At 47.5% G+C, this 20,624-nt stretch overlaps 3 protein-coding genes across 3 annotated transcripts; all 3 read left to right on the forward strand.

Annotated features, from left to right (window-relative positions):
• The first annotated feature begins 1,329 nt into the window (after positions 1–1,329).
• Positions 1,330–2,992, forward strand: LOC107275587 (indole-3-acetate O-methyltransferase 1). The gene is made up of 3 exons (XM_015779449.3): positions 1,330–1,380; positions 1,510–1,706; positions 2,335–2,992. Exons 1-3 carry the CDS (start codon positions 1,330–1,332, stop codon positions 2,990–2,992), a joined length of 906 nt encoding a protein of 301 aa, XP_015634935.1.
• A 1,926-nt stretch (positions 2,993–4,918) lies between these two features.
• LOC107276390 (indole-3-acetate O-methyltransferase 1-like) lies at positions 4,919–6,915 on the forward strand. Its single transcript, XM_015779887.3, has 2 exons — positions 4,919–5,341; positions 6,172–6,915. The coding sequence occupies exons 1-2, from the start codon at positions 4,928–4,930 to the stop codon at positions 6,793–6,795; spliced, it is 1,038 nt and encodes a 345-aa protein (XP_015635373.1). The 5' UTR covers positions 4,919–4,927; the 3' UTR covers positions 6,796–6,915.
• Positions 6,916–9,751: 2,836 nt separating this feature from the next.
• LOC107276275 (indole-3-acetate O-methyltransferase 1-like) lies at positions 9,752–11,559 on the forward strand. The gene is made up of 3 exons (XM_015779674.3): positions 9,752–9,940; positions 10,162–10,599; positions 10,675–11,559. Exons 1-3 carry the CDS (start codon positions 9,857–9,859, stop codon positions 11,317–11,319), a joined length of 1,167 nt encoding a protein of 388 aa, XP_015635160.1. The 5' UTR covers positions 9,752–9,856; the 3' UTR covers positions 11,320–11,559.
• The last annotated feature ends 9,065 nt before the right edge of the window (positions 11,560–20,624 follow it).

Below are 20,624 nucleotides of genomic sequence, written 5' to 3' on the forward strand. Positions count from 1 at the left end.
AGACTGAGCTACTCCAGGAGTTCTGGGTGTTCCCTTAACCTCTTGTCCATTGCAGCTAGATGAAGTACTGAGCATATCTTGAATTACCTTTAGGTTCTGCATTACCTCATCTTTGTGGACTTGAGCTTGTACGGCCTGGTTCTGCAGTTGTTCTTGAAACTGCTTCCCATCTTCGTCCACCTTCCGTTGGATATCCTGCAGGTGCACCCTGAGCTCCTCAACTGCAATTTCCCAAGGCTGCACCTCCTCCAACACAGGTTCTTCCGCAGTCCGAGCACCACGCACCATGTTGACAGAGCAGATCTGGAGATTTTACAGAAGAAAACCTAGGTCTCTTCCAACCCTCTCTGCAGTGTCACAGATCCCACCTCTACTCTGATTCCTCAGCCAGGCTCCGGAATTTTACAGGGAATACTTGTTTCCCCAACCCTTACCCGCTTGGACTCTCAGATCTAGAGGTGGAGGCCAAGAATCACATGCTCTGATACCATTTGTCAAGCCCCGGCCAGATTCAGAGCTTGACAAGAACAATTTCAGAGAAAAGAGGCTTAAGTAGCTATCCTAATGGGATTAAATTGAAGGATTTGCACTGAATTGAAGAGTACACAGTACAAGGAAATAGATGGGCGCCGCAAGACAAGAGTAAAGTAAATTAGGGTTCAATTGTTCGATACAGACATTGCGGCGGCACTAGCTTATAAAGGGACTCGCTAATACAAGACAAAAGAGATGATGTCAACAGTACGGCAACAGGGGTGTGCTGTAGACGGTCCAAGCTCATCTCCATCGTCCGATCTTCATAATCTCCAGCCCAAGCGTTATCGAATAATCCCAGCCATTGGGTAACTGAACTTGCCTTCCCTTCCAGCGTTCAATCATGGCTTCAGTTCGTCAGAGTTCTCACACCACCGGCCACCGCGCGACCTTGTCTGTACCATGCGCGAGTCATCTTTTCCTTTTTTTTGCTCTACTCCTGATTTTTACCATCAACCATATGGCCATAAGGGTTCGTTCAAATTCTATGTACTACGGACCCTCATTAAAATGACTTTATATCCCACTGATAAAAAATGACTTCATATTCGGGGTCAACAAACCAAAAAGGAAGCGTTGAATGTTGATGTGTTCAGTAAAAAAAAAAAAGGCTAAAGGTTTCATCGTGGCAAGTTATATATGCGATCGATACAGTACAGCTTTGCCAGCTCGATCCAACTAATTACTCAAGAACAAATTATACACATACACGGATATACACCCCCATTCTCCCGTCGTGCGGTGAATTCGATCAAGATAGAAGAGCAGCAGCAGGACATCAAGAACGTCTTCTGCATGGAGGGTGGCCAGGGCGAGTCCAGTTACATCAACAACAGCCAATCTCAGGTAATTAACAAATTAAGCTAGACTAATTACCTAATTAATACAAGCATAACTGTATGCAATCAGAGGTGGCTATTAATTACCTAGTAAGATTGCTACGCCTGATCGAGCAAATCAAAACTGCCGGTGCAGTCCCGAAACCTGAAAATGATGCTGTACGCCCTTGAGGAGACGCTGGACAAGATCCAGCTCCCTCGTCACCGGCCGGGGAAAAAGCCGCTACTGACGGCCGCCGACCTGGGATGCTCATGCGGCCACAATACGCTCCTCATCGCGGACGTGATCGTCGACCACATGACCAAGTTGTGTGGCACCGGCTCCCTTAAGTGGTACGTAAACAATAAAATAAAAGTGGCAGTGTGGCACTATAGCTCAGTAGGGAGACGCACGCAGGAGCTGCTGGTGCATGGTTGCGAGTTCGATCGACGCCCACCTCACGCAATACGCTTTGGTTTTTACCCCAACCAACGTGCACAGATCTTGAAGTCCATCGGAAATGGCCAACAATTTGATATATTAATTTTCTCCTAAAATTTATGTCAAATTACAAATAGCAAATCCCAAATTTAAAATCATGTATTGTGTCGTAGCAAGTTTAATGGTTTTAATGAGCCTTCTCGAATTTCTTAGCCAACTGAGCTGAGCTCATCTTTAACCCATCCAACGTGCACAGATCTTGAAGTCCATCGGAAATGGCCAACAATTTGATATATTAATTTTCTCCCAAAATTTATGTCAAATTACAAATAGCAAATCCCAAATTTAAAATCATGTATTGCGTCGTAGCAAGTTTAATGGTTTTAATGAGTCTTCTCGAATTTCTTAGCAAACTGAGCTGGGCTCATCTTTAACCCGTTGAGTGAGTCGGCTCATAACTTAACCAATTTTTGGCAGTTAAGCTATGGGTTCGAGTTAGCTTGTTAACCGCCCTTAAATGCAAGGAACTAAGTGAAGAAGTTTAAATGATTTAATTATTACACAGGTGCCAGAGGGAGTCGCCGACAAGCGATCACCGGCATACAATAAAGGTAAGGTGTTCGTGCATGGTGCCTCTGAGGAGACGGGCGCGGCATACCGGCGACAGTTCCAGTCTGACATGATGCGCTTTCTACACTGTCGCGCCGCCGAGCTGAAGACTGGTGGTGCCATTTTCATCGTCAGCCTTGGCCGCCTGTCGTCCACCTGTGGCCCCACGGATCAAGGCTACATCTATGAAGTGTATGGCGTCATGTTCGACGACTCATGGCGTGACCTCATCGAAGAGGGGATGGTCGACGGCGAGAAGATGGACAGCTTTAATGTCCCCCTTTATGCTCCTACAGTGGAAGAGTTCAAGGAGGTTGTGGACGCCGACGGCTCGTTCAAGATCAACGAGTTGGAGATCGTGATGGCAAGCCCTCCTGTCGTGGATGATCCCGCTGACCGCGGCATGGCCGGGCGCATGGTGGCAAACTACGTGCGCGCCCTCCTCGGGCTACTCATCGACACGCACATCGGCGGGGTGATGGCTGATGAGCTATTCATCCGAATGCAGCGCCACGCGGAAATACGTGCCGAGGAGCTCATGGATGAAATATGCTTCCCCCATATTCTATGCTCACTTTCACTGGCGTAATGGAATTTACGAATGTATTATTGGACGGTCTTTATATGAAAACTGAGTCTATTTTATGTGGAACTCTTCGTATCTTGAGCATAATAAAAGTTATTCTGGATAAAATTGTTAGTTGTCTTATAAAATTTAGGCCCCATATATTAGCCGATCTTCCTGGATATAAAACTCTTCATTGTTTTAGGCATAATAAACGGCCTTTTGTTTGGGTACTTCAATTTACCCAAGTTTGACACATATTTTTGGCTAACTTGTCTAAGGCATGACTAATAAAATTAGAACCACCCTTTAGCTAGCGTATATGGTCTATGTAATGAAGAATAAATCTTACCATAAATGTCGTTATAAACTAAACAATCATCTACCTCAATTAAACTTGTCTAACTTAATTAAGAGATATGACAACATTAAGTAAGTTGTGGGTGCCAGCTAAACTGTCCCTAAAAGTCATCCAAATAAAAGTGCTTGTTCTCCTATAAAATTAGGCACCTTGTAATTTATCGAAGTGAACTAGAGTAGACCGTGAACATTATTTGGCCAACTAAGCCGCGAACGTTTGAAAAAAACACTTAAGCCGTGAACATTTGAGTAGTTGCGATACAAATACTGGGCGAGCTTAATTGAGTCGTTAATTAGTATTATTTGGCATCCAAATTTGATAGCCTAATTGTGATATATACTTAAGCGTGAACTTGGGGTGTAACCGCACATTAACAGGACGGGTTGATAGCGGACCCAACTCTTTAGCCTAAAAAAAATTAAGGGCTGAATTTAAAATGAATTAGGCTCAATTTCTATATATTTTTATCTAAAAATATTTAAGTAGCGGGTAGGGTTGTAAAAGAATCGGTTATTACCGTTGGAATGCAATATACTGTAATGTTCAATTGGTCAATCAAATATCACATACAAGGACAATACGATGTTCAGTGGTCGACGGCTGTGTTCTTCTCCTTTCTTTCCCAACTCACCACTCTCTCTTTTTACGCGCACGCTTTTAAACTTGTAAACTGTGCATTTTTTACAAAAGTTTACTACAGAAAAGTTGCTTTAAAAGTCATATCAATCTATTTTTAAAGTTTTCCTTTTCTTTCTCCCTGATTCTTCCCCCACCATCTGTAAATATTTCTCATGTACATTAACTACTACTTATTAATATATTGCAGTAGGGGTAATATATTACAGTAGGGGAGCCTCTCTTGCTGTTTTAACCGTAAAAAAAATTAATTAATCACACGTTAATAGGTAACACCGTTTTATATTCATGGAGGTAGAACTAACTCCATCTCCCAAAGTCAGCCCCCTAGGTACATGTGTTACATGAGATTAGGCGCCCGAAGTCAGCCCCCTAGGTACATGTGTTACATGAGTTTAGGTGCCCGTGCCTGGCCGTACGGTCGCATCAACCAGCTTTCCGTTGCATGTTGATTCATGTGCGCTCAGCCCACCGGCCACCCACGTACCGCGCGTCATCGCAGATATACGCATCAGGTGATCCCAGCTCATCAGGTGATGATCTATCTGAGCTAGCCATCTACCTACTGATCCAGGAACTAGCTATATACGCATACACATATACCTCCATTTTCTTGTTGTGCTGCCGATCCAGGAACTAGCTATATACGCATACACATACCTCCTTTTTGTTGTTATGCTGTGAATTCATCAATTCAAGATGCAAAAAGTGTTGATGAAGGACGTCTTCTGCATGGAGGGTGGACAGGGGGAGTCGAGTTACATCAAAAACAGCCAAGTTCAGGTAAAACAACAACAAAAATGCTGGGTTACATACCTATTTAGCACAAGTCATAGTAAGTTCAAATTCAGCTGCTCTGGAGGTTATTTAGAGTATTTTTTTTTAGTTTTGTTACTAAGGTGTTTTCAGTTTGCCTGATCGAGCCAAATTAAACTGGCAATGTGCAGTCTCGAAACCTGCAAATGATGCTGCCAACCCTCAAGGAGATACTGGACAAGGTCCAGCTCCCTCGCCGGCCGGGGAAACATCTCCTGACGGCGGCCGACCTTGGCTGCTCTTGCGGGCATAACACGCTCATCGTCGCCGATGCGATCGTCGAACACATGACCAGAAAGCTGCGCAGCTGCATCTTCGACGACCAAGATGACGGTGACGCCGCTGATCCAGAATTCTGCTTCTACTTCTCCGATCTCCCCAGCAATGACTTCAATACCCTCTTCCACCTCCTCCCGCAACACGCTACTGCTGCTGCTGGCGACGGCAGTGAGCGGCGCTACTTCGCTGCCGCGGTGCCTGGATCGTTCCATGACCGTTTGTTCCCCAAGCGATCCATCAACGTGTTCACCTCCACCTTCTCTTTGCACTGGCTCTCACAGGTACGTATCGTTATAGTGAAGTAGCAGATCGTTTTTTCCCACACAATTTTTGCACAGAGCTGTTTACTGAAAAAGTAGAGTTGGGGTTTGTTACACAACTCATTTGCGTTATTATTATAGGATTGCTAAAACTGTAGGGCCACATTTTTTTTTCACTTAAATTCGGTTATTTTTTTTCCTTACGTGATTGCTCTCTCTCTCTCTCGTATAATGATAAGGTTAGCTAAGTTTTCTCATTCGGAGATGGATTTTCATCCCTCGAGAAGACATCTCTCGTTTCTTACGTGTCACCTATTAAATCATCTTTTTTTAAAAAAAAAACAAGATACAAGGTCAAATTTATTTTTTTCCAAGTTATAATAAAAGAACCAATTAAACTGAAACTAGTTAACATACATTTACCGTTATATTTTTTTACGACTTGTAGAGATTGAATTTAAACTTGCATACTTATGGAGTGATATATTTCACATGTATCTATCTTATCATTTTTTTAAAAAAAAATCTAATAACTATTTAGGTGATATATGGGAAACGAGAAATGTCCTCACAAGGATAAAAATATTTTCCCGTCTCATTCTACTTTATATTACTACAATAGATGGATGAAAGAGTTTTATCATTATATTTTATTGACCTTGCAAGAGATCTAGTCTTCGGCCCAAGATTAATTTTCTCTTGCAATTTGATTCAAACCTGTCATTCAACTTGGAATCGATTGCACGTTCTACCATGCACGAAGTATACCGTATTGAAGAATAAGTTTAGGAGAAATTTTATAATCCTGAAGAAAGCATCTCAAGAAAACCTAAACTTTAATAATAACACAGGTCCCGGAAGGTGTTGCTGACAAGCGGTCAGCGGCGTACAACAAGGACAAGGTGTTCGTGCACGGGGCCTCGCAAGCGACGGGCGCGGCCTACCGGCGGCAGTTCCAGTCCGACATGGCGCGCTTCTTGCGGTGCCGCGCCACGGAGCTGAAGGCCGGCGGCGTCATGTTCCTCGTCTGCCTCGGCCGCCCGTCACTGCACGCCTGCCCAACAAACCAAGGCCGCGTCCAGCTTCTATACGGCGCCATGTTCGAGGAGTCGTGGGGTGACCTCGTCGAGGAGGGGACGATCGGGCGCGAGACGATGGGCAGCTTCAACGTCCCCGTGTACGCCGCGACGCTGGAGGAGTTTGGGGAGGCCGTCGGCGCCGACGGATTGTTTGAGATCAACCGGCTGGAGCTCGTAATTACGAGCCCTCTCGCTGTGGACGACCCCATCAGAGACCGCCGCGCGGTTGCGAACTACGTGCGCTCGCTCCTCGGGCCGCTCGTCGACGCGCACGTTGGCAGGGCGGTGGCTGACGAGATTTTCGTCCGGATGCAGCGCCGCGCGGAAGCGCGTGCCGAGGAGCTCGTGGACGAGATGCGTTTCCCCCATATTGTGTGTTCCCTTTCGCTGGCGTGACGGACGGGTATTACGTGCGTATAGACGGTGTAATATGAAGACGTACTGGATGTATTTTACGGGAAAGTTTTATAGCTCTTGGTCATAATGTCCTGTTTCGTTATGAAAGAATAAAACTGTTTGGGCCAACAATGAAGTAATTTATATTTTTCGCTAGTCGTTTTAAGTTTTTCGAGCCAGCCAGAGTAAATTAGCAGCAGTAAACAGTTTAACTGAGATGTCCGTGGAAGTGTGGAGCCGCGCGCGAACAGCCTGCCGATCCTCTGTTCCGACGGGCCCAACGCGCGGATGCGGCCCAGCAGCGTGGCCAGAGGCCTGCCCTACATGCGCCGTGAAGCCGGCCCGACTCGTCCAGCGACGCGTACCGCGTACGTGCACCGCAATGAGGTGATCAGCCACGACCCCGGGTTGAGTCCATTTTTGTCGAATACGTTCGTTCCCGTCGGTCAACGGAGATGAATTCTAATTGCTCAAGTGAACATTCACCCGTTTATTATATGTCAATTAGATGGTTACGAACAAAATTTAAAAAAAATTTGACAAGATAAATCAATATGTAATATATCACTCTACAAGCATGCAAGTTCAAATTTAACTTCTACAAATTGTAACAAAATTAACAAATTTAATTGTATATATACATATTGTAATTTGAGTTTTGTTTGTTATTTTTTTATATTTGTAGAAGTTGAATTTTAACTTGCATGTCGTGGATTGATATATTACATATTGATATATCTTATTTATATTTTTTTTACTTTTTTAAAAATAATTTAGATGATATGTAATAAATGGGTAGACGTCCACTGCTCTTAAAACAGTTTCCCGTCGGTAAACACATGGACGAGTTCCGATCCTGCACACATGTACGCCCGAGTGATGTATGCATGGGCACGTCATGGTCAGCTACCGGCCGTGCATGCAGACTGGGCGTGCGGCGTGCCGCTGGAGATGATGACGACGTACGTATACGGTCGCGTTGGCCGTGACGGCGTATGTCGACCTCGCGGAAGTAGAAATGGAGGTACGCTCAGCGCCTCATCTGTTCGTCAGGAAGCAGCTCTCCGCGGCAGCGATTGCCGAGGGGTTCGTGGCCGAAACGCGGTTGAGTGGTTCCCCCACGTCATGTGTGTTTGATCAATTTTTGGCACGCGTGACGGGGGGTATTTTAATTTGGTGCTCGTGACCGAAATGGACGTGCGATGCATGGTCTTTTGTAGCACCAAATTCCGCAGCTATCACGTTTTTGAAACCGATCTATTTCTTGGGCGTACGCAAGTGTAGTGAGGTGGCTCCGTACAGAGAAGAATTTGATACTCCTTTCATTTCAAAATATAGTAATTTAAAATTAAATGTAACACATCTTAATATAACGAATCCGGATAAATCTCTGTCTAGATTCACTGTGTATTAGGATATATACGTGTCATCCTTGGCTGTAGGTTGTAACTCGTTAAGCAAAGCCCGGAATTATATTCTATTATCTAAAGAAAATATATGTCATCCAATATTGTGTTATAATATTTTGGGACACGAGAAGTATTAGTTATCACTTGAGGAGTGTCTATAACTCTAAATTGGGTCAATTGAAGCACGAATATTGGATTGCCTATGGCCGATTTCCAAAATTTTCAGAATTCCGGTAACCCAATATTAATTGTTAAACCGAAATGTTCAACCCTGAAACACTGTCTGATGAGACTGTTCAGTTGACAAAATTAATCAATCTTTCATGCATGTTAGATTGTTAGGTAGCTAGGCGTACGTCAAGGTGTTCCGTTCAACCGTGCATGTATGCACGCACGCTATATATAGTTAATTGATCTACCCTGCATCTCATCTCACAAAAAAAAAATCATATCATCACCTTTCTTTAAATAAAATGGTTGCTGGCCTAATCTGGTTGCCTATAAATATAATCTAGTTTAATATCCCTTCTCTCTTACACAAACTTATCTTCTTATGTCAATTTTTTTAAACACTATTATAGATGTAGGTGCATATATAAACACATGTAAACTCACCTGTATAAACGTAAAAGTGTATTGTGCCCATTATTTATCACTTTTTTCAATATATAGACTTACCAACTTCTTTACCTTAATTATATAATCCTTTTCAGAATTGTGTTTCCCAAGTCTTAACTTAAATTTTGAGAAAAAAATTTCTTGCAGATATTTACTTCTCAATAACTCTATGCACGTCTCCGTTGTATTATGTTCTAGTCTTACAGTCCATTTGGTAAGCGAGCAAATATTCATCAATCTGTTTTTAAAGAAAAAAATCCCCTAAAATCCTTTGGTGCGCTTAAAGCACTATATTTAAAAGATGATATTTTTCTCTTTTCCCTAGTGCCTGCTTATAAAATCTCCCCTTTATTGTGTCCACTTTCTTATGCATACTCTTGGAAGTTTATAGAAGCCTATGGTGTATATTTGGAAAACTTGAATGCAACAACATGTGATGTTCTCAATCAATTAGAGCCTTTCACCTCTTAATTTTTCACACCTACTTATCTTCTCAACCAATCACAATCTTTTCCTATTTATTTTTACCTACTTTTTTATAATAACTATGTTCTAACCTAAATTTTTTTGTATTTTTGGATGAATGTAGTAAGAATTTATCAAAAAGTCGCCTCGCCTTCCCCACCCCCACCAAAAAAAACAAATAAAATAAAATAGATGGGTGCTTTCCCAATTGTAAGAATCAAATCTCTTCCCCACTTTCTGAATCACGCCATATAACTACTTTCCAACTTTTCCTGTATCAATTGTCATGCCGAAATAAGTTATAGGAAACTTCCCACTTTGTAGCTCAGCATATCAGCCACTCTTTCTTCTCTCTTTATCAACTCTTACCACAAAAACCTTTTTTGCAGTTTCATTTCAGACAAAGCAAATTAAAGAGCAGAAATTTCAAGGCCATGAAGTTTTTGTCAATGACTTTAGCAACAAAACTGTATCATCAGAGAGACAGAGACAGAGACAACTATATATATTAGATATACGCCCCCATCAACTCTACTCCCGCAGTGTGCGCACGGTGGAACCAAGATAAGATGCAAGCGCAGGACATGAAGAACGTCTTCTGCATGAAGGGTGGGCAAGGGGAGTCCAGTTACCTCAAAAACAGTAAAGTTCAGGTAACAAATAGAACTAAATTAATTACCTAAATGCTATAACAATTAATTGAAGTTCAAATTCTATTTTTTATACGTAAAGAATTAATTGTTGAAGTTCAAATTCAGCATTCAACTTTAGTTTTTAAAAAATCAGCATGCAAGTATGCAACCAGAGGCTATTATGTTTCATTAGCAAGTTGCTTCCCTGTGCTTGATCGAGCGAAAATGGCAACTAAATGCAGTTTAGAAACCTGCAAATGATGCTGCGTGCCCTGGAGGAGACACTGGACAAGGTCGTGCTCCCACACCACGGGCCGGGGAGGCTTCTGCTGACGGCGGCTGACCTCGGCTGCTCATGCGGCCGCAACACGCTCGTCGTCGCCGATGCGATCGTGCAGCACATGACCAAGCTCTGTCGTCGTCGCGGCAAGGGCGAGCATGGTGACGACGCCGCGGCTGATCCGGAGTTCTGCTTCTACTTCTCCGACCTACCGAGCAACGACTTCAACACCCTCTTCGGCCTCCTCCCGCACCGCGGCGCCGCTTCCTCCGGCGAAGGCGGCCGTGGGCGGCGGCACTACTTCGCCGCCGCCGTGCCTGGCTCGTTCCATGACCGTCTGTTCCCGGAGCGATCTATCGACGTGTTCACCTCCACCTTCTGCCTGCACTGGCTCTCTCAGGTAACGCACCATTATAGATTTCGAGGCGTGTTCACCTAAATGAGAATCAAGGAGCTTGATTACATATTTACATAGGTGCCGGAAGAAGTCGCCGACAAGTGGTCGCCGGCGTACAACAAGGAGAAGGTGTTCGTCCACGGCGGCTCGGAGGAAACCGGCGCGGCGTACAGGCGGCAGTTCCAGTCCGACATGGCGCGCTTCCTGCGCTGCCGCGCCGCGGAGCTGAAGCCCGGTGGCGCCATGTTCCTGGTCTTCCTCGGCCGCCCGTCGTCCGCCGGCCCGACCGACCAAGGCCGCAGCCTGAGCCAGTTCGGCGCCATGTTCGAGGAGTCGTGGCGCGACCTCGTCGGCGAGGGGTTGATCGACGGCGAGAGGATGGACAGCTTCAACGTCCCGTCGTACGCCGCGACGCTGGAGGAGTTCAGGGAGGTCGTCGACGCCGACGGCTCGTTCGAGGTCAACCGGCTGGAGCTCGTGATGGGAAGCCCTCTCGCCGTGGACGACGACGACGACGACTCCCACGACCGCCGCGCGGTCGGGCGCACGGTGGCGAACAACCAGCGATCGGTCTTCGGTCCGCTCGTCGAAGCGCACATCGGCAAGGAGCTCGCCGACGAGCTGTTCGTCCGGGTGCAGAGCCGCGCAGAAGCGCTCGACGACGAGCTCGTGGACGAGATGCGGGTCCACATCCACATCGTCTGCTCGCTTTCACTTGTGTGACGATACTTAAATCGTACACTGTCCTAATGAAAAAAGAATAATCAAATTCCGGGTACAATAATTTAATTAAGGTTATATTTGGCACATCTCATAATTTTAGATAAGTTTGTATGTTAAATTATAGTGGTTTAAACTTTTATATTTCAATTAAAATAAAAACAAATGATGCATCCATTATCAATGTAATCGCAGATTCAGATCCATAGATTTATGGAGTTATGGATATTCATCTTTAAGAAATTTCGGATCTAGAGCTATACCAAATAGCATGTAAATATAATAATTGAATTTGTTAAATAATTCTATCTCATTTGTTGGACATGAAAGTTGGGAGTACTTGGCGATGCAAATAGTAGACGAGCAACATGTTTAGTTTGACCAAATTTATAGAAATACATAGCAATATTTTTAAAACAAAATAAATATTGTCGACAGGGATACCCGTAGACCGGATATAGAGGGTATTAGGGTACGCTGGTACAAGGATCTATGTAATACGACATCAAGCAGGCAGAAAACAAAGATTATACTGGTTCAGACCCCTTGGTAGGTAATAGCCCTAATCCAGTTGATATGGAATTATATGATGGAAACCACAGATTACAAAGGGAATAGTGGAACTCGACGGTACCGACGAGATCGTAATCGAGTTGATCCGATTAGATCTCCGACGACTTGGCTCCGATAAGCTCCGGCTTCGTAGGCTGTGGTGGATGTGTTGGCTCTGAGATTCGATGCCTTAGGTCCTTCCGGGGGGTCCCTTTTATATCGCAGGTCAACTGTCTCCAAGTAGGACTCGGAGAAGCCGGACCGAACACGACACAATGACAACCCAGTTCTGACCAAATAGGACTCCTTCCATCTGTGAACTCCATGATGAATTTCCTTAACGTATGCCGAGCACGTCCGTATACTCGTGAGCATACCATATCGATACGTGACATATATCGAAGGGTAGAGGGTATACCTTACCCGTAACCCTGACACTAGCCCCTGACTTCTGCTTATATGAACTCGTGAAACCGATCGCGACTTCTGATGTCGAAGTTGTCGTCGTTCTTGGCGTGATGACCGAGAGACGAGGAGTGATCGACAACGCCGGGTGAAGCTCAACGGTCATGAGTGAATTTAAATTGAAGTCCGAGAAACTGCCGCATGTAACGGACCCAGAAATTTCCGGCGACCATCTCTCTCCTTTCCTTGGAATTCGCACCATCGGGGTTTAAGGGAGTTTTGGGGATCCAATTTGAGGTCCGCATGTTAAAAAAAAACTCTCCAGCTTCCAAGCATCCCTCGTCTTCACCGCTCCCGCAAGAACCCTAGCTAGTTCATCTCGGTCCCTTCTCCGGTGATCCCCGGCGGCGATGGATCTCGACAAGTCTACCTCCACCAGCGCGTCGCTGAAGAAGCTACAGGCGGATGGCACCCTTCCCGGTCACGGGACCATGGAGAGAGAAGCAGGAGGTATTGAACCCCAGCCTGTCCTGGGTCGCATGGTTGCGATTGAGGACTACATTCTCTGTGGTTTTCTTCCTCCGCCTTCTGAATTTCTTCTTTTGGTCTTGAATTTCTACGGCCTTTCTTTGCTCCATTTGAGCCCCAACTCTATCGCTTTCCTCAGCATTTTTTCGCATCTTTGTGAGGCCTATATTGGGGTAGAGCCGTTTCTTAACCTTTTTCATTTCTACTATGAGTTGCGCTGGATGGAACCCAACAGGGCATCCGGGTGTGCCGGTTTCAGACTCCGAGATGGCCTGAAGTCGCGCTATATCCCCTTCCAGTGTCCTTCTCATAGCAAATGGCGTGCGAGGTGGTTCTATCTTCAGATAGAAAATTTGGATCCAGTCTTTGTTGTTCCTGAGGAACAACCAGACAAGATTTCGTCTTGGACCGCAAAACCCGCCTTGACCCCATCCCTCCAAGCTTTCATTGATATCATTGATGACCTTCGAGTACGGGGGTTGTCGAGGTATGAAGTCGCTGCCGACTTCATTGGTAGACGGATCCAGCCACTCCAGGCTCGAGCCCATCCAACCTTTGACTATTCTAGACCGGAGGACGCGACCCGGGTTTCTCCTCGGGGTATTTTTCTTGTATTTACACTGACTTGCTTATGTGCATGTTCCTCCTGACTTATCGAATTTTGGTTCTCGATTCACAGGTCTGAGCAGCGAAGCCGTTGAGCGCCGTGTGGGCTAGTTGATTATCAGCGGCCCGACAACGGCAAGCCACGTCCTTGTTCCCCTTAGCGAGAAGGGGGCAGCCGAACGCGAAGCTGCCATCAATGTAAGTGTACTCGGCAGCCCTTCTGCACTTTTATTCCAAGATCGCATTGTGACTTCATAAAGCGTAGGCTCTCCCTCTGACTGACATCATCGGGCCGCTCGTGGATCATCAGGTGGCGGCATCGCTGAAGGAGGACATCGCCAAGGAGGCGTCCGATGTTGCTGCCGCTGCTGCCACAACGAGTGGCGGCTACGTTCCAAAAAGGGGGAGGAAATTCTCCTCCGTGATCGGAAATCGTTGGAAGACACCCACTCCCTCGGTAAGCTTTCCTGGTCCCTCATCGCGTACTCGGAAAACTTCCACCTCACATCATACCCGTTATACTCCAGGCCTCGGACGCGTCTCCCCCGCCTCCGCGACGGCAGCGGCTTGTGACACTTGGCGAGAAGTAAGTGGATGAGTTTGAGGTTTTGTCACTTCGCCAAATTCTTGTAGCCTGTCTCAATTGCAACCTTTCGCGGAGCGGCGCGGGCAAAGGCGACGCAAGATGGGTCTGGAGGAACCTCCAGCGCGTCTCCTGCTGTGGCCTCGACAAATGTCGTGGTCGTGCCCAGGAGCCGCGAGGCGACGCCTAGTGGGCCGGCCAGTGATCTCACGGCTAGTCGGGGTCCGCCGGCTGCCGTCCTTACCTGGAAGGAGCTCCAGGTCGAGATGGGGCGCCTCCTCGAGGCTGGTGCTCGCGGCATTAGCCGCGAGATCGCGGAGGCGAGGGCAGCAGCGGCGTCGTCGGCGAATGAGCGCGCCGATCGGCTGACGTGTGATTTGGTGGAGGTTCGCGAGGACCTCCAGAAGATGAGGGAGTTGGTGGCCGGCAATGAGCGACAACGACAAGGGCTCGAGCATCGTATGTCGGAGCTTGAGAACAACTTGTCGGAGATCCATGGCTCCCTACGGGTCACCTACACCGGTCTGCACCAGCTCGCCGGGGAGTGTGGCGTCAAGACTACCATCCCGACAAATCCCGACGAGTTCTCGCTGACGTCTTCGCTTGCAGAACTGGCGACAGCGATGGAGACGTCCAACGGGATCTACACCGGGGCACACCATGTCCACGCGTGTGTGAGGCTGGCACACCCTGAACTCGATCTCCAGAAGATCTTGGATCAGGGGGCGGCTAGCGACGCGCGCAAGGATATGATAGAAGAAGTTGGCGATCTGGGAGAGTCTGTCCTCCCGCTTTTTGAAGAGTAGGATTTCGGCTCCCTCGTACTCATTAGACATGCTGTATAAAACTCTAATTGGTTCCAACCGCCTTTGTGCGTGCAGTCATCACCTTAATTTTCTTTAGCATTGTGATCTTGAGTACTTTGTTGTCTTCTGTAGAGACGTTGATGTCGAGGATGTCCAGCAGTGCGGGCAGCCTGAGTTGCCAGCGATCGTTCCAGCACTTGCGTTCGAGTCACATGTGCTACAGGGCAATGTAGATCGAAGTTCGCCCATGGAAACGGGCGTGGCAGCGACTTCCTTAGGTTGGTTATTTTTGTTTTCATCTCCTTCACCCTTCTGTCTGGATTGACTAAATTTGTTGTATTCTCGAGAGAGAAGAGCAGTTTGACTTAGTCGTTTCCATGCTGAGTAGACCTCGAGAGTGCGCTAGCTGACCAGGATCGTCGTATTCAGTATTGGAAGACAAAGTTTGAGGTCGCGGAACTCGAGAGGGCTATGCTAGAAGTGAAGAAGGACCAGGCCATGGAGACACTCCGGAGTCGCAAGGTGTGGTTCAACTCGTATATGAAGAGTTGCTGCATCTCCATGTCGAGAGTTTGTAGAGAGCTCCGAGTACCCCGTGGGGATCCCGAGGAATCGGCGGCCGGATACATCTCGTGGCTGAATGGGGCCTGCACCCAGCTCGATGGCATCGGCCAGCGTATCGACGAGGCCTTGAAGCAAGAGTGTCATCGATCGAGCCGATATGCCGGGGGGCATGTATTGGCTTGTATACGAGATCATCGTCCGCAGCTGCACCTTGAGTTCCTCCACGAAGGGTTTTCTCGTTCTCGGAGAACTCCTACGGAGATAGACGGCCTGGCGAAGTCGATGGCGCCGCTGGCGGAGAAAGTTTTCCAGTCGATGGACCGGCATTGGCCTTCCTAGTAGTCTCCGTGTCCTGTGACAAATGTCTTAGGGCAAAAGTGTAATATAGTTTTGGATTTTTATGGGATTGTAAGAAATACTTGTGAAATAGAAAAGAAATCTATCTAACTAAGCTTCCTTACTCTGGATGTAGTGTGTATGAGTGTCTTCTCACTTCGCGACTTTGATCAGTCATTTGAGTTATACACTCTCCCTAGCCCCCAGCCTTGTCATCGGAGAATTCTTCTCGGAAGATAAGGCTCTTGGACCTTTGACCTGCCTCGGTTGAACAAGCACTGATCCTAGCCCCAGCCGTGAAGTTGGAAAGTTTATTTCCGATTACACGGCTTGGTTAATACGCACGGCGAGAACTCTTACATGACCAGATCTTACATGGTCTTTCGTCTCTACAGGATCTATCAAGGCCTTATCGGCTCTGGGCGTCCCCAGCCGAAGTTCCCTTAGGTTCCTCAGAGGCCTTGTCAAGACGGCGTAAAGGGACATGAGGATAGGTTTCAACGCAAGGTGTCATCTAGGTAAGGGATCCTCGGGAAGGAACACTTCGATTGTGATCTGGACCTGAAAATATGCTTTATTGAAGCTGTAAGATGTCTTACAAGTATGGATACTATTGACTTATACATAGAATTTACGTAATTGATCAATGTTCCAGGAATTTGCCAACTCGTGACCATCGCCGTCTGCAATTTTGAATGCGCCTGGCCACAGAACTTGTGTGATCGTGTACGGTCCTTCCCATTTGGGTGAGAGCTTGTTTCGCCCTGCTTGGCTTTGAACCCGTCGGAGGACGTAGTCACCGATCGAAAGCGTGCGTGCTCGGATGCGCTTCTCGTGGTAATGACGAAGGGCATGTTGGTAGCTGGCTGCTCGAATGGCAACTCGTTCGCGATGTTCCTCGAGTAGATTCACATCGTCGTTTCGCTGCTCCTCCTGATCCTCATCGGAGTACTTATGTACTCGTGTACTTTGGTGTCGTAGCTCGGTGGGGAGCATGGCCTCTGAGCCGTACATGAGGAAGAAGCGTGTCTCCTTGTTGGATGTTGTCGGTGTGGTACGCACGGCCCATAGTACAGATGGAATTTCTTCGACCCACTTCTTGTCATGTGACATGAGCCTGTCGTAGACGCGGGTCTTGAGTCCTTGTAGTACTATGCCGTTTTCCCTCTCGACTTGTCCATTGCTCTGAGGGTGAGAAACCGAGGCGAAGCAGATCTTGACTCCCAACCTGATGCAGTAATCCTGGAAATCGGCACTGATGAACTGGGAGCCGTTGTCCGTTATGATACGGTGGGGCAATCCAAATCTGCAGAATATCCCTTTGATGAATTTGATGGCGTTGTCGGCCTTGATTTCCCCCGTGGGTGTCGCTTCAATCCACTTAGTGAACTTGTCGATCGCCACGAATAGAAACCTGTAGCTGCCCTGTCCTCGTGGGAATGGCCCGAGTATATCTAGCCCCCAGCACTAGAACGGCCAAGTGAGAGGGATAGTCTGGAGTGCTTGTGCTGGTAGCCTTGTGTGTTTACTGTGGAATTGACAGGCTTCACACCGGTGAACCATGTCGCAGGCGTCTTTGAGGGCGGTTGGCCAGAAGAACCCTTGTCGGAAAGCTCTTCCGACTAATGTCTGACCGACAGCATGTGACCCACAGATCCCTTCATGTATGTCGAGGAGGAGGTGTCTGCCGTCGTCGGACGAGACGCATTTTAGGAGTACCCCGTTTGGTGCCTTCTTGTATAGATCGTTGCCGATCATACAATAGACTTTTGCTTTACGGGATATTTTCTCGGCTTCTGCGTCGTCCTCGGGCAACTCTTCGCTGCTTATGAATTTAATGAGTGGGGTGCGCCAGTCGTCCGTGGTCTCGATATCGGCAACGGCGCGCTCTGCCTCTATAGCCCCCGAGCTGGTGTCAGGGGTGACCGGGCTATCTTCGCCCCTTGCCTCTTTCACTGATGGCCTCGTCAGGACGTCCAGAAAGGTGCCAGGTTCAAGTGGTTCTCGTCTGGACGCGCGTCGTGCTAGATCATCCGGTTCGATGTTGTCTTTGCGGTATACGTGTCGGACCTCGATCCCATCGAACCTTTTTTCCAGCTTCCTGACTTCTGCGAGATACTTGGATAACTCGGGGTTAGAGCACTTGTAATCTTTATGCACCTGGTTTGCGACTAGTTCGGAATCCCCTTTCACGATCAGTCGCCTGACTCCCAAGTAGTCCTTCATATTCGGCTGTGTTATTGGTTGCCCTGAAGTTGAGGTGAATTGCATGCTTGAATTGATCTCCCGAAGGTGATGTCAAGATGAATCCTGCCCCTGCTCCCCGGCTGTTGAGTGCTCCGTCGAACGCCATTGTCCATGTATCATTGTCGATTTGGTTGTCTGGCCTATTATCAGGCATGGTCCAATCGGCTACGAAATCGGCAAGTACCTGTGACTTGATGGCTGTTCGTGGTACGAAGTGGATATCAAATTGGCTTAGCTCGACTACCCATTTCGCAATGCGGCCGACAACGTCTTTGTTTCTCACAACTTTGCTGAGAGAGAAGGAGGAGACGACTGTGACCCTGTGGGCTTGAAAGTAGTGGTGTAGCTTTCTTGATGTCATGATTACTGCGTAGAGCAGTTTTTGGATCTGTGGATATCTTGTCTTTGCGTCGTGGAGAGCTTCGCTGACGTAGTAGACTGGTCGTTGCACCTTCTCTCTCTCGACAACAATGACAGTGCTAACGGAATATGGCATGGCGGCAATATAGAGAAATAATTCTTCATTACGTTGGGGGGCAACAAGTACAGGTGGATTGGATAGGTAGCGCTTGAGTGCAATAAATGCCTCTTCGGCCTCCTGTGTCCATACAAATTTGTCTTGCTTTTTTAGCAGAGCGAAGAAAGGTTGTCCTCGCTCTCCCATCCTAACGACGAACCTGTTTAGTGCTGCCATGCATCCGGTTAGCTTCTGTACTTCCTTGAGTCTTGTAGGCGACTTCATGTTCTCGATTGCCTTGATCTTCTCGCGATTTGCTTCTATTCCTCTGCCAGAGACGAGGAAGCCGAGTAGCTTGCCCAATGGTACTCCGAACGTGCACTTCTCTGGATTGAGCATAAGGCGATATCGTCAGAGATTGTCGAACGTTTCCCACAGATCGTCAATCAATGAGTCGCTTGTCTTGGTCTTGACAACAATGTCATCGACGTAGGCCTCGACATTGTTTCCGAGCTGGTCGCTAAGTGCACCTTGGACCGTGCGCTAGAAAGTGTTTCCTGCGGTTATTAGTCCGAACGGCATCTTAACGTAGCAGAATACCCCGAATGGCGTGATGAATGTTGTCTTCTACTCGTCTTCTTTTGCCATGCTTATTTGGTAGTAACCGGAGTAAGCGTCGAGGAAGCTCAACAACTCGCAACCGGCTGTTGAGTCCACCAGTTGGTCTATTTGAGGAAGAGGAAAATGATCCTTGGGACACGCCTTGTTGAGGTCGGTGAAGTCGACACACATTCTCCACTTCCCGTTGGCCTTCCGTACCATGACTGGGTTGGCTAGCCACTCTGGATGGAGTACCTCTCTGATGAAACCGGCTTTGAGAAGCTTGTCGAGCTCTTCTCGTATGGCTTGTTTTCGATCTGGTGCAAATCTCCGCAGTTTTTGCTTTACTGGCTTGGCATCGGGTCGCACCATGAGTTTGTGCTCAATCACCTCCCTGAGTACCCCCGGCATGTCGGACGGCTGCCAAGCGAACACGTCAGTTGTCGCGGAGGAAGGTGATGAGCGCGAGTTCCTATTTCTCACCTAGTGATGCCCCGATCTTGACGGTCTTGTCGAGGTTGGCACTGGAGAGTGGAACGATCTTGATTGCGCCGTCTGGTTTCGGCGTCTTGTTTGTCTTGCTCACTTTCTTGGGTGGCTCTATTGTGGCAGGCGGGCTGGGCGTGTGCTCGACCATGTCGAGGCTCCGTTTGTCGCATTGTACTGCTAGCTTAGCGTTCCCTTGAATAGTGATTGTTCCCTTCGGTCCTGGCATCTTGAGCACTTGATACGCATAGTGAGATGCAGCCATGAACTTCGCGAGTGCAGTTCTCCCAATGATGGCATTGTATGCTGTATCGAATTCAGCGACATCAAAGGTGATCTGTTCCGTTCGGAAGTTGTTTGCTTGGCCGAAAGTCACAGGCAACGTAATTTTGCCCAATGGTTTGGACGATGACTGAGGAGTGATTCCATGGAAGGGTTGATCGGTGGGTGTCAACTCACTTCGTGGGATCCCCATCGCGTCCAAGGCGCTGGCGAAGAGAAGGTTGATTGAGCTGCCGCCGTCGATCAGTACTCGGGCAACCTTGATATTACGAATAGTGGGTTCGACCACAATTGGATATCGCCCTGGGATGACAGCAGTCTTGGGGTGGTCCTCTTCTGAGAATTCTATCTTCTACTCGGACCACTTCATCTTGGGCACAGCCCCCTGCCATGTCGAACAGACTTCACGTTCCACTTTCTTGTATTCTCGCTTTGAGGAGTATGCCGTGGAACCTCCGAAGATGTGTGAGACATGGACATCGGAGTCTGGGTATGCTGAGTCCAATTCTTGAGTAGGCGCCTCAGCGTCCTTCTCAACCACGCGTACTCGCTTGCCTTTTTCCGATGCCATGTGTTTTGCGAGCCACTTTTTGAAGACGAGGCAATCTTCTAGAGAATGTCTGTCCGTCTTGTGTATAGAGCACCATGCTTTCTTCGTGTCACTGCCTTGTGGGTCTGGGCGCTTGGGAGGGTCCGCGTATTCTGTTGCGAGAATTTCCGATTTAGCTTTCCTTTTCCCACTCTTGCGATTTTTCTTCTTGTTCGACTCAAGTGCGTCCTTGGCTGGTTTCTTCTCTACTCCGGTCTTTGGTTTGTCGTTCTTGCGTCTCAGTGCGTCATCCGCATGAGCACATTG

The sequence above is a fragment of the Oryza sativa genome, chromosome 4 (assembly GCF_034140825.1).
Source record: "Oryza sativa Japonica Group chromosome 4, ASM3414082v1".
Classification (NCBI taxonomy): Eukaryota; Viridiplantae; Streptophyta; class Magnoliopsida; order Poales; family Poaceae; genus Oryza; species Oryza sativa.

Bases quoted from the DNA above. Each gene is read 5' to 3' on its own strand.
- LOC107275587 (XM_015779449.3), top strand. From the start codon at position 1,330: ATGGAGGGTGGCCAGGGCGAGTCCAGTTACATCAACAACAGCCAATCT. The intron at 1,381-1,509 runs GTAATTAACAAA...CTGCCGGTGCAG, and splicing joins TCAACAACAGCCAATCTCAG to TCCCGAAACCTGAAAATGAT. The intron at 1,707-2,334 runs GTACGTAAACAA...TAAGTGAAGAAG, and splicing joins GGCACCGGCTCCCTTAAGTG to TTTAAATGATTTAATTATTA.
- LOC107276390 (XM_015779887.3), top strand. From the start codon at position 4,928: ATGATGCTGCCAACCCTCAAGGAGATACTGGACAAGGTCCAGCTCCCT. The intron at 5,342-6,171 runs GTACGTATCGTT...ATAATAACACAG, and splicing joins CTTTGCACTGGCTCTCACAG to GTCCCGGAAGGTGTTGCTGA.
- LOC107276275 (XM_015779674.3), top strand. From the start codon at position 9,857: ATGCAAGCGCAGGACATGAAGAACGTCTTCTGCATGAAGGGTGGGCAA. The intron at 9,941-10,161 runs GTAACAAATAGA...AACTAAATGCAG, and splicing joins TCAAAAACAGTAAAGTTCAG to TTTAGAAACCTGCAAATGAT. The intron at 10,600-10,674 runs GTAACGCACCAT...ATATTTACATAG, and splicing joins GCCTGCACTGGCTCTCTCAG to GTGCCGGAAGAAGTCGCCGA.